At 43.7% G+C, this 12,601-nt stretch overlaps 1 protein-coding gene across 1 annotated transcript in view; it reads right to left on the bottom strand.

Moving 5' to 3' along the window:
- Positions 1 to 12,241, bottom strand: part of MPZL2 (myelin protein zero like 2) — a 107,145-nt gene extending 94,904 nt beyond the window's left edge. Inside the window, exons 1-2 of the mRNA XM_085647408.1 lie at positions 12,087 to 12,241; positions 7,409 to 7,575 (exon numbers count right to left, since the gene is read on the bottom strand). Coding sequence (XP_085503534.1) covers positions 7,409 to 7,575; positions 12,087 to 12,132 — 213 coding nt within the window. The 5' untranslated portion in view covers positions 12,133 to 12,241. The remainder of the gene's footprint in view (positions 1 to 7,408; positions 7,576 to 12,086) is intronic.
- Positions 12,242 to 12,601: the final 360 nt, after the last annotated feature.

The raw sequence follows: 12,601 nt of genomic DNA, 5'->3' as shown, positions 1-12,601 counted from the left end.
TCCATCTCTCTATGTGCTTGCGTTAGTTGTTATTTTGTAACCAGTTTTGTAGTGGATGGTTGAACAAAACTCTTACCATGGCAAAGCATGTAAGTTTAGCTTTAGTGATTATGTCAAACAACTTTAACTCTTTCAATACAAATTTCTCCTGCTTCAGTTCTGCATATAGTTTTGATTCCAGGAATTCTAATACACATTTCTTTATATCGTTATCCACATATTGTTTAGTCACGAAGTTGTGTAGTTGCACAGGCTCAGTCATTTCAAAGGGGTTTCCTTGCTGCTGCATGAAATGTAGACTGTCAACATGTTAATTAAAACATTCCCCTCTCTTTCCCACATGTTTGTGGTGAAGAACAGTTTCACGATGAGCCATTAATTTTGAATTTGTCATCTCTCTGAAAACATTGCAAATAGAGAAGACTTGCATGGTAAACTAGCTGCCATTGAGCAACATATTCACTTTTTACGTTTCTGACCAATAATTCCCTTGGAGCTTTTCTGTGATCTCTGGACTGTCTCTTCCAGTTTCATATCTGGAGCCGCAGCATTGAATCTTCCTGCTCTTTCACCACAAAATGTCTTTGGATTAAATTTTCTGCTGCGGTATGGGTTTTCCACGTCTAGCTTCTTCGTTCTTTCCAAATACCAGGACCCATAACCCAGGTAGTTTATGGAATCAAATTTGCAAAACACAGTAAAAAGCGACTCCACAGTCTTTTTTAGTACAGCTCCCAATTACCTTCCCGATCGCATGTACTATGTTTTTCACTAGAGCTATCATGCGTGAAACATTTCCCCAGTACTTGCAAAGTTCTGAGTTTTTTTCACATTCTTTGAGAAACTCTACGAACTTGCTTTCCAGGTTTTCCGTTTCTGAAGTGAGTGTATTGAACATTGCCTGATTTTTCATTATATCTTTTGAATGAAGTGCACCATGTGGCTTGTTCATGTGCCTTCTTAGATAAGATATGCAAAACCAAAATGTTCATCCTTGTTGTAGAAAGCATTCCAACGCAATGCTTCTATAGCCTCAGATATGATGAGCATACCTTGTAACAAACAAAAATAATGAGTTCCGCTAAATGCTGACTGGACAGTTTTGCTTCCAAAGATTTCAGCCTCAATAAGTGCACGGTCTATGCCACATCCACTGAGAACTTCCTGTATACCGCAATGCAACTTTCGTCATGTGGAAAACACCCATAATTGCATGAAGATAATCAAACTCTATTGGATTGCTCATAAAAATTTCAGCTACAATTCGGAAAACACCTTCATCGTACAAAATTGGCAGGATAGGCTGGTCTTCAGGCTGAGCACGCACATTTTGGATATATTTTTAGAACTGTGTATACTGGTGCACAGATTGTGACTGGAGATGGCATTACTGGTAAAAATCGAACCTTCTTCAGTGGGACAGTATTCTGGGAGATCAGAGCATTAATTTGAGCCCATGGAGGAAGAGGTTTTTATTCATCCTTCAGTCAGCACCGAATAAGCGACCTGAAATTCAGATTTGCAAACCGCAGCATCATGTAGAATGTCTTCAGACATTTTTTAAAACTTTCTTGTAGACTGAGATGTGTTGATGGCTTATAGTGATTTTGCACACATGGATAAGGCAGTCGGGTTACAAGTTTGCAGCTTCGTTTGTTTAGGCCTACAGCTGGCACAGTTTGTTTTTCAGCAGCTACTTCATTGGTACATTCTTGGAAAACCACCATGGCAGTATCGTGTGCTGGGTGTTACAGACAAAGAATAGCGGTCTTAAAAATCAAAATTATCAAGAGCAGCAATTGTAAATCCTTTCCTGGAAAAGTGACTTGGAAGTGGTATGCTGGTGGATTCACAAGATTTTACAGCATGAGCTTCTAACACATTCCTGCTCTGTACGAAGTCATAACTTGTTAATACACCAATCGTATTCATTGGTGATTAGCCCTCTACTTTTGCACTTGTCACGGATTGCGTGGGCAGTCATGTGTAGCGGAGATTTCTTTTTGCTGTGATGTAATTCATAAAACATCATTTAGAAGAGACAGTAAATTTGCACAGCATAAACCTGTTGGTTCATGGGATTGTCTTCCGAGTCTTCGCTTAGATCTTCAAAGCCATCAATGTTGTCGGTTTCTGTTGTGAACTAAAGAACTTTAGTTTGTAATAGTTTTGCTGCGCTTATATTGAACAATGAGGTAAAAAAATTTAAGACAACATTGAGCATTCTTGTTGATTCCCACAATTTGCGGAGTTCTGGGGCATCACAAAATGTGTCATTAAGTCCAAATCTAAATCTTTCCGGACATTTCTTAAAATGGTTCCTGCAGAAGTTACTGCATCCTGCGATCTTATTTTGGCAGCAAGAATTTCAGTTCAATCTGCTGAGAACACCTTAAGTGGCTCATTCTTTTTTTTATGACCAACAAAAATACCGTCATTGTCCATTCTCAACAGAAAAATCTTAATTTCATTATTATGGATCAATTCAGTTTCATCAATGTGGACCATTATTTCTCTGATCTCATTGACTGTGACCCCGTAGCCAGCACTCAAGAGTGGCTTTACAATAATCTGCTTTTTCACAGAGTGTAACCTTAACTGAAGGCTGGCTGTTATGTTGGTGCTGGGAGCTCATTGTACATTCCTATTTTCATATGTATGCATGCATGCAGTTCGGGTGGGCATACAAATCCATTCACCTCGCTGTTTAGACCAGCTATTCAGCTGAAAACGTCACCATGGAAGAAACTTGCTGAAGATAAAAACAGGTTTGCCCTTTGAGACTCACATACTCCTCTTGTCAATCCCTTTGGCCCTTGTTCTAGTTAAACCACAGATGAACACATTGAAGATCCTGCGCTTTCTGATGAGTTGATGGACGAGGGGTAGCAATCGGTCCAAGTAGATGGGCATTGGGTTAGGGTGTCATTGCTTTCTCAGGACACAGGAATGCTTGTTGTGATTCATTGGTTTTTGAGAATTGTTTTCAAGGTTTTTTTTCCCCGTAGTATATGACTTTTAGCACTTGCTGTTACAACGATAAAATATGTGATCCTCTTCATCCATCAGTTTCAATCTTTTCCAAACTTTGTCTTGCTGTATTTTAGCAGCATCTCAAACTCTGTTCTGTCCAGCCACAGTGGATGTTAGCTTTTCTTTCGGATTAGTTTGACAGGACACATTTTTCTTTGTTTCAAGAAATCGTCAGATTTTGTAGTTAGTAACACTCTGTCAGGAGGTAAAGATCCTCTGCTACCACCTGCTTCGCTCATGTTTACTAATTTGAATCAACGGAAAACCTGAAACAAAAATCATATCATCATAAAATTACCAAAAAGATGGCTAAAACACATTATAGAGCCGCCATTTGGTAAAATGTTGGAAGGGTTGCTCAGAGGAGTTTTTTTTATGTCTATAGAAAACTATTTGACCTGCAAAACCTATGTTTTGGACACCAAAACGAAGTATATAGGTCTCATGGTTCCTGAAATATTACATCTTCACTGCAACACATCCTCTATTTTTAAAAATGCTGTCCAGAATAATTTGGCCTAATCAGCAATGTCTACCCAAGCTAAATTACTTCTCTAATGATACAAAAACACAAATCAAAAATGAAAATTTATGGATAATTTTTTTTTCTTTTTTCACAGAGGTACATCAGGGGCCAGGACTACAAAGATGCAGGGTCCCGCTTCTGACCTCAAATGGTGAAAGTAGGCCTAAATTTGGTTGTTTCAAGATGTGTGTGCCTTTAAGAGAGTCAGTGCTGTAATGTGGCCTTGCCTCAGGTGTTAAATGGTATTTGATGCTATGGCAGTGGGACTCGTGTCTATGTGAGTAGACATTCTGAGTCTCTTTTTACAAACATTCTGGTACTTGTTTTCCTTTTCACAGTATTGCAGAAATAGACGCTATCAGCCCAAAACACTGGACAACTTGAGATCTAAAAGTACGCATTTCTGTGTTCCCTACTCATGTCTAACATGGGAAAGCTTGGGTTCTTCAATGATCTGGCACTTGACATGGACCTATTTGAGGTCTAGAAAAGGGATATCTGAAACCTGGATACCCTCTCTGGTGTTTAGTGCACTATACAAATCAATATAACAAAACCAGTGCTTGAAATGGAAAAATAGAAGTGCAGGTACTCTGTAACCAGAGTACCTGCTTGTTTCTGAGAAGTGCTGGTACCCTCCAATGAAAAGTATTACGTTTCCATCGAGAAGTGCAGGTACTCAAATCAAATTAAAAAAGTGCTGGTACTCAGTATCGGCCCATTTAAAGCACTGAACATAACATAACCTTCTCACATCTGATAATGGTCGATTTGTGATCTAGAAAAAAACGCACAGGTTTGGCAAAGCTATTCACCCGAGACATGATCATCTCTAGAAATATAAAAACATGTCCGATTGAACAAGCCACAAACACAGGACAACTTGAGATCTCGAAAGTAGCAGGTCTTATCACACTACTCACTTCTAACAGGGATCAAGGACAGAGCTAATAAAACAGTCCTGGGTAAAGTACCCACAACTACTACGGGGAAACTAGAGATCTAGAAGAACAGGTCTGGCTGGACTGCTGCCAGCTGACAAGGGAGCGCTCGAGACGCCTCGAGCTTCACCTGTGAAAAAGTAACCTGACAGAGAGCACCTGGTCTCAGCTGGGAATCATGGGAGGAGGTCCGCAAAGGAGGGCGGGAGAGTACCGCATTGGAGTGCCAATGTGCTCATATAGCATCCTTTCTGATATCCACGCCCTGTCCGGGCATCATCGCTTTTGCAACTGCAGCCCCAGAGCGGTTCAGGAAGAGGCGTATGCAAACGCTCCATATTGGCATTTGGTCGCCGCCACAAGCCTGGACTTGTGCCTTAATTGACAAACAAATCTACCAGGTCTAGGCACGCAGATAAAAAACAAAGGGAAGCCGCTGTTGTGACTCAGACACACGCAGCCTGCATGCCAACTTGCCTGTCCACTTTCAGAATAAAATTGCAGAGACAATGTTAGGAAGAAAGAAAAAAACGCGGATATTGTGTATAAAAAGTCTCAAAAGTGACATTAATCTGGATAGGGTGAAGTAAAGTAGCATTTCAGGCCGTTACAAATAAAATGGAAATATTTTGCCCCAAGATGTGACTGTCCATTAAACAAGCATTGGCAAACTGAGCATGTTTGGCTTGCTCTTGGAGTCCTAGACCAGTGCTTTAAATGGACAGGTACTGTCCAGTACTGAGTACCTGCACTTTTTTTTTTTTTTTAATTTGAAAGGGAGAGTACCGGCACTTTTCAGAAGTTCTGCAATACATTTAATTGGGGAGTCCTGGCACCTCCCAGGAGCAAGCAGGTACTCTAAATACCTGCCCATCCATAGTTCCATTAAAAGCACTGTCCTAAACCTTTACAGAGTAAAAGCACAAATGATTACTTTCCGCATACAATGCATCTACCCGATAAACTATGACAAATCTGGTGATTCGGTGTAATTTTGTGACGTAAAATAGTGCGTTATACATTACAATCCAAGTGCTCAATATGAGAATGCTACACCGAACAGGCATTAATTAACACGAGCGAGAGAAAATTACTCCACCAAATCTGAAGTATTTTACTACACTGCTGCCAAGCCGGTCTATAGCATGCAAAATAGTCCCTCTTCCGTTACAGTGCAGTCTATACGAGGCAGAATGATATACTAACCCAGCCACTAGCATTAGAAGGGAGCGGCTAATACTCCTCTGGGCGCAGTCAAACCCATCCTCTGGGTGTGTTAAAGTTTAGTTAACAATGATAGACAGCTTTAATGTCAAACCAGCGCTAAATGCTAGGAAGGTGGCAATGGCCGTGAAGGAGAGGCCATGCCGGTGAGCCTCGCATAGGGTCGGCAAGTTCTAGCCAGGGCCCTCGTCTTGACACTAAATAGGGTTATAAATGAAAAAGTATGTATTCATTTGTAATGTGACTTTTCTGTCTTTGTTCCCGTTAATTATCAGTCATTGATCATTCAGGCAGCCCTAGAACTCAGTTAAAAGTGCTTTCTATTTATATTAGCTGTTTGAAGTGCTGAAGTGCTGAAAATACGGCTTTAGGTGAGTGCTTATATTTGTACCGTCTGGGACATCAAAATAATGAGCTGGCAACCCTAATCATAGGACTGGAAGTTTGTTGCAGGATCAGCACATTTATTTCCTCCACCCTCAATCCCTGATTAATGCCATAATAGCAATAGTTTAACTTATATCTGAAACCCTACACCGCCGTCAGTAGCATGCTGAGTTACTTCAAGTGTCTGGGAATGCACCCTGCATTCAACAACTCACTCCTCATTCTCCACTTTCACACTCACCCTGCACTCACAAAGATCACAGTGCACTCACACTGATCACCATGCACTCACACCATTCATCTGCGCACCCTGCAGCCACAGTGATCACTTTGCACTCACAATGCACTTGTGCTGTTCACCCTGGACCTCACCCTGCAGTCACAGGAGCACTCTACTCACCCTGAACTCATGTGACACTTCACTCACCTGTTCCCTTCCCTGCTAAATCTGCCCATCACTAACCATGCATTCATTCGTCCCACTCTGCACTTACATCTGCACCCAAATTCATATGGTCATCTCACGCACCCTGCAGTCACTCGTCTTACCCTATTGTCACACTGTTGCAGCACTCACCATGCACTCACATGGGCACTTCTGCCACCCACACAGCGCAAAGGGTTAATGTGTCTGATACAAAGAACGTGTACCATGCAGATCACAGAATTGAGTGCGAGTAAACTATGAGAAGCGCTATAAAAAAATGAAATGTTTGTCAGAAAGGTGCTATAGAGAGATGAGGTGCATTGTAGGTGAGTGGTAGTGAGGGAATTCATGGAGAAGGAGGAAATGGGGGAGGGAGTGCCAAAAAGAGTGTTGCACAGTGTGCAACTAGTGCAAGGGCCAGCCCTGACTGGGAGTGTTAGCCCCCCCAGAAGTGTGGGTCTAGTTGTGCCCCTGGTACGTGCCCATTTAAAGCACTGGTTTTAGTTGAAAGCAGGTCTCATGTGCTGCTTCTTGGGGCCAGACGTTGGGGGGAGGGGGGTGGGCAAGGGCTGGGAGTTCTGGTGTGCAGACGTCAAGGGAGAGTACATGCCAATATAATGAAGAGGGCTTCTCTGGGTGGCACGGATGGGGACAGGGCAGAATAGTCAGACAAGCGTGACTGGAATACCCACAGGGAAAAACAAATTGCGTATAGGAGGGCAGACTTGAAGAGCGCCTTAGACCAGTGTACCCAGAGAGCTGTGCCCAGGGTCACCACACAGACCGGAAGTGTGAGGTGCTGGAGAGAGGCTGCCATACACCTGAGCGGAGGGCACACAACCGGCACGCGCGTAGCAGGTATTTACTCACTGGCACGCTGGCGCCCCCTGCCTCTGGGGTGAACGTCCATTCCACGTAGAGCTTGTCATAGACGGGCACCGAGGAAGAGAAAGTGCACTTGAGGCGGGTGTCGGTCCCGTTGGCAGCCTTCAACTCCCCCGGGGTGTGGACCTCAATGGCCGCAGCCAGCAGGGCGCCTAGAAGGAGGAAGGGGAGATGGGCATGAGCTGAGCCCCAACACTTACCCCCCACCGCCCTGAAAGCACCGCCACCTGGGATTTAAAAAACAGCTTCAATTTGTAATACCACGAGTTATTTTCAATATGATGATGGTCTTAATTCACCAACCCCAGAAGGATGAAAATCCACACCTGCCCTGCTGTGATTCAACGGTAAAATAAATTTCGGCGGAGCTCACCAGTAAGTACTTAAACTAGTGGTTCCCAATCTGTGCGCCGTGGCACCCTGGTGCGCCATCAAATCAAGCTAGGGGCGCCGCAAACAGATTGGGAACCACTGAAACAAGAGCATAAATCACAGGCCTGAATCCTCCAGCACTGACTCTTAGAAGCCAGCTGGCTGCCTAACTTAACAGTTTTGTAAGCACAAAGGTCTGACTGGCAGAAAATGCAACACTCAAACCATTTTTTTATGTGGGGAAATTGTGAAAACAGTTGCTGTACTCACGGTTAAATTAAAGGTTATCCTCCAGAATGACAGAGCTGGTTGCACGCATCATTAGGATATATGTTTTACCTTTTTAGGGGGCACCACCGAACAAGGTTTAATATGGTTACTATGCCATTTCCTTACTTTTGAATTGTTAGTATTTCCTTTCAAACTTTAAATACCACACAAGACCCTGGGCTTGCAGGTTTTTGTATGCCTCAACATTTCCAGTTCCTGGTAGCTATTTAAAGCTAAAGATGTAAAGCCGTGCTTTTTGGATTTATTATTTGTAACCACAGCTTTACCAAAGTGTCTTGGTGACAAACATGCAGAGGGGCAGAGTTCACACGAGTTAATAACAAAGGTTAAACAAGTTTGCTTATGAGTATTGCAAATGGGATAAGATCTATAGTAGAGGATTGTTCTTTCATGAGATTATTCCATTCCCTGACCAAAATATATTGAACCGGTTTTGTAAATGGGAACAGAGTGGCACTTCAAATTTCAGTACATTCTGGATTGTCACAATAGGGAAGTAGAGTTGGTTCATATGTCTGTAATAATTAGACAGCTTGTCAATTTATTAAAACAGTTTCTACATGCTTTTGGGCAGTATTTAAAAAATTAATTTAAGGCGCATATACAGAAAGTTAAAAAGCTACAACCATTTCGTTTTTGTCTTTTTCAGGACAAAAAAAGAAAAATTGTTAATGAAGATGCGGCTATTCTATATTATTGCTAACTAGTGCCTTTAGCTTTTTAAGTGTATCCATCATGTCCACTTGAATGCTTGCATTGAACTGCATGACTAATTAATAGTTAACTATACAACTTTATGTTCACTCTACTCCAGCTGGGATGCATTGGCACATTAACGTGATCTTGCGAAAGGTGCCAATGATAAGTTTTTTTTAGTCCCCTGTCCAACTCCTTCTCCACTTGGTTTCTAGGAGTGAGCCCCTCTCTCTAAAGGCATTTTTTTTTTTAACAAAAAATTGTTTACAAAAATTCCATATGCAGACCCCACAAAAGTATTGTTTCGGACATAACCAATTAAAGGTTTTTTTTAATTAAATAATGGTTATATATATTTTTAAAACCTTTTTATTATTACAATTAGAAAGGCACATACAATTCCGACAAATGACGTTATAAGTGCATTCCAGCGACATACAGTTCTACAACATTTTGCCTGCCATCACTATTAAGACCATAACCTTTGACAATACCTCACATATGAATCTTACATTTCCCTACCATTCTCTTCCTCTGAAGCCTCGTCCGACTGCACCCTAGGAGGTACACATATGTATCCCCGGAATTTATTCCAAGCCCCCACACTTTATTCCATTTTCGCGGACAGCCTCGGTTAATGTATACTGCTTTTTTTTCGGTCACCATGGCTGTGTCCATATCTGTACACCAAGCTTTGAGTGTCGGTATCTCCTCCGAGCCCCACTTTTGTGCGAGGTTACGCTTTGCAACCATTATTCCTAAAGTAGTCCATTCCTGTGCCGGGTGTGTAAGATCGTTTGGCTCCCACACATTTAACAAACACCTCTTGGGCTCCGGCAACTGTGACACTTCCTCTACTTGTGATATTGTCCTCACCACCTTAACCCAGTATTCTGCGATTCTCGGACACTGCCATAGTGTATGGTAGAATGTCCCCTCCACCCCACAGCGCTTCAAGCGATACGGGTGTAAAGCTTTCCCTATCCTGCAGAGGGTGAGTCTAGTATAATAAGTATGGTGCAATATTACGGTGAGTGGACCACGCTGAATAGGGGTAGCGATTGAGCGCCGCCATTACTGTGTATTACTCGAGGTTCTTGGACTTACCATGGGTGTGGACTCAAACACATAGAAGGACAACTTTTTGATTTTGAAAGATTGGGCGATTGAGCGTATTCACTTATTGGTGTGGTAGTAGGACCCGCTGAATTGGAAAGAGGAACGTGGACCAGAATATGTACCTACAGTAACTCTGATACTAAATTATAAAGGTGTATATCCTAAAATTTGAAAGTGTCTAGAATGAGTATCGGGAAACTCAGAGCCGAAGACTCTGCGAAACATTATAGTTGCCCTGAAGAAGCCTGAAAGGGTGAAACGCGTTGGCTGTTTTGCTGCTATACATACAAAACTGAAATAAAAAAAGACTAGGAACATTTCCGGCTACAGAAATCATTTATTCTGTCATCGTCTGTGATGAATGAAAGAGGTTAACTGATTGGTCATTATAACAGTGCCTCTCCCTTCTTTCTGTACATCTGTTTTATATTTGAAACCAAATTGGTGGCTGGTTTCGGGAGGTGGGCATTTGTTGGACCACTACTGGTTGAAATAACTAATATGTATTAGATATTGTACAAGAACACAAGTAATTGGTGCAGGATCTTAACTCTGCCACTGTTCTCACTGTGTATGTAGCAAACCCCTTACTGTTCTTGAGCCGTCCCAACCGTTTGTTATCCCATAGTGGAGTAAGTTGGGTTATGACTCCCCGCCATCCCAATCTCGCGTGCACCTTGTGCCATAAACTGATTGTGTGTTTTGTAGAATGTGGGGGGTCGTTTCTCATTATACAGTGCTGACATCATACCTTCTGCCCCTAGTTCATGTCTGTCTGCCTTAAATGCGGGGTATGTATAAATAATTGTTATATTTTTAATTTGTTACATCATCTATGATTATAATACCTGCATCGGCTTCTTCCCAAATATTTTCAGGGTGAAAAATGTAAGAACTTCCGCAGCTGGGCATCAAAAAAAGGTAAATATGGGGAGTCACGGCCAATCGGTCAAGGGAGACGTGGGTCAAAGAAGTTTGGGAACCACTGGGGCTACCTTAGCTGTATTCGGCGTGCGAAGCCAGCAGCCTGGTTAAACTGAATCGCCCCTTAAAGCTGTCAGATTAGGTGCTGAAGAATCGATGGAGGTGGGTCAGTTTTAATCATGTCAGGTCGGTAGCGCTGGGGAAGTGTCAGTCGCTTCCATTTGTTGACTAAAACAGCCCGGTCTGCTTGAAGGTATGAGGTGACACAGAACCACTTGGCATCCATTGCAATGAAGAAGTGCCATGTGTTTCACACCGAATAAATGTGTACTACACTGAAAGGAGTACTAGTAACACAAAACCGAAGGACCTTAATCCACAGTAAGGGGCGGGAAGATGTGCAGTTGGTAACCTGAACATCCTTCCCACACCCATACCTGTTCTGCAGACTCCCACGAGGCGCCTTTCTCACGCCAGGCACTTGTCCGGGGTGCCCCGGGCTATGTGGAGATCAGGAGACGCAGCGTTCACCTCGGAACTAGAGGCAGACGTGGAGGGAAGAGTCGTGTGTACTGTACAGCTCGGAAGAGCCGAGGTCAGGCCAATCTACCGGATACGGGGCAGTGACGTAATACAAAATGATGGAGCCTGCCACCAGAATGTGGCCAGGGGCCTCAGACTCCCAGAGCTAACAGATGCTCATAGCTTTTGGTCGAAAGGAGTGGGGGCTGAGCCGTAGAGGTGCACAGCTGCGAACTGCCCCACGGTCTGTGCGGCGCCTACGCTTTACATCCTGGAATGGTCAGCCCCAATTTAAGAGTATTAACTACAAGTCCCAAAATGCAACGTACCACTGGTTTAAAAAGGAAGGGATGGACATAAGTCGTCACTCAAGATGCCGGGCGTCAGGTGTGCTTGTGACGTCTGAACGTTGAATAGGGCTGAGACTCAGTAAACCGCATACAGACCAGTTTATCTCAAAGACCGCCACGCAAAGACTAGTGTAATGTCAGCTGGAGATAATCAAGTCAGGTGGAAGCGGCGTGTCCGGAACCTGATAGGTCGAGTCAGAGTTGTTCATGCAGAGTCGGTCTTAAAGTGGCCCAGTCAATTACGCGGTGCTAGGTTTGTTTGGGACAGATGCCATCTCGGGTCTGCTTTCACCCTCTTCTCTTCCCCCAGCTGCAGCCTCGAGTTTAGGTGCGTCCCGCTAAAGTCCAAGATCCCAGAAGGACGGGGGCAGACCCATACACCCCCTTACCTAGAGTTTGAAGCGCCAGCAGCAGCCCCCAGCGCCGAGGATCCATCGGGGGAAGGAGTTCCGGGACCGGGGGAGGTTTCACTGCACTTGCAGTCAGAGAGGCCGAGTGCTAAAATCAAGGGAGGAGGGAGTGAACGGGAGCCGGCCTCTTCCTGCTATCCGGGAGGAGGGGCCAGGCAGCTCACCTGGAGCAAGCAAGGCAGTCCTGCGAGCTAGCGCAGCGGGTCAGCGCGCCTGCTGCGCAGATGTGTGTGTACCCCGCGAGGCTCAGGCTGCGGGGTTCAATTGGTTCATTAACACTACTCCTAACTTCCTAATATCCTGGTCCCGTTAAACAGTTGCAAGTGCCAGAAAGGTGCATTTTCAGTACTTCTCCAAAGAAACACCCTTCCCTCCCTGCCTATGTTAGTAACAATTGTCGGTGAAACGTGCTCATTCTGTTTGTTACCTGGAGGGTATGTGTTCCGTCTTGTGCTCTTCTTACGGTAATTGGTGTGATATTTATTACGCGTGTT

The sequence above is a fragment of the Triturus cristatus genome, chromosome 3_2 (assembly GCF_964204655.1).
Source record: "Triturus cristatus chromosome 3_2, aTriCri1.1, whole genome shotgun sequence".
Taxonomy (NCBI): domain Eukaryota; kingdom Metazoa; phylum Chordata; class Amphibia; order Caudata; family Salamandridae; genus Triturus; species Triturus cristatus.
This window is presented reverse-complemented; position numbering and strand designations above follow the sequence as displayed.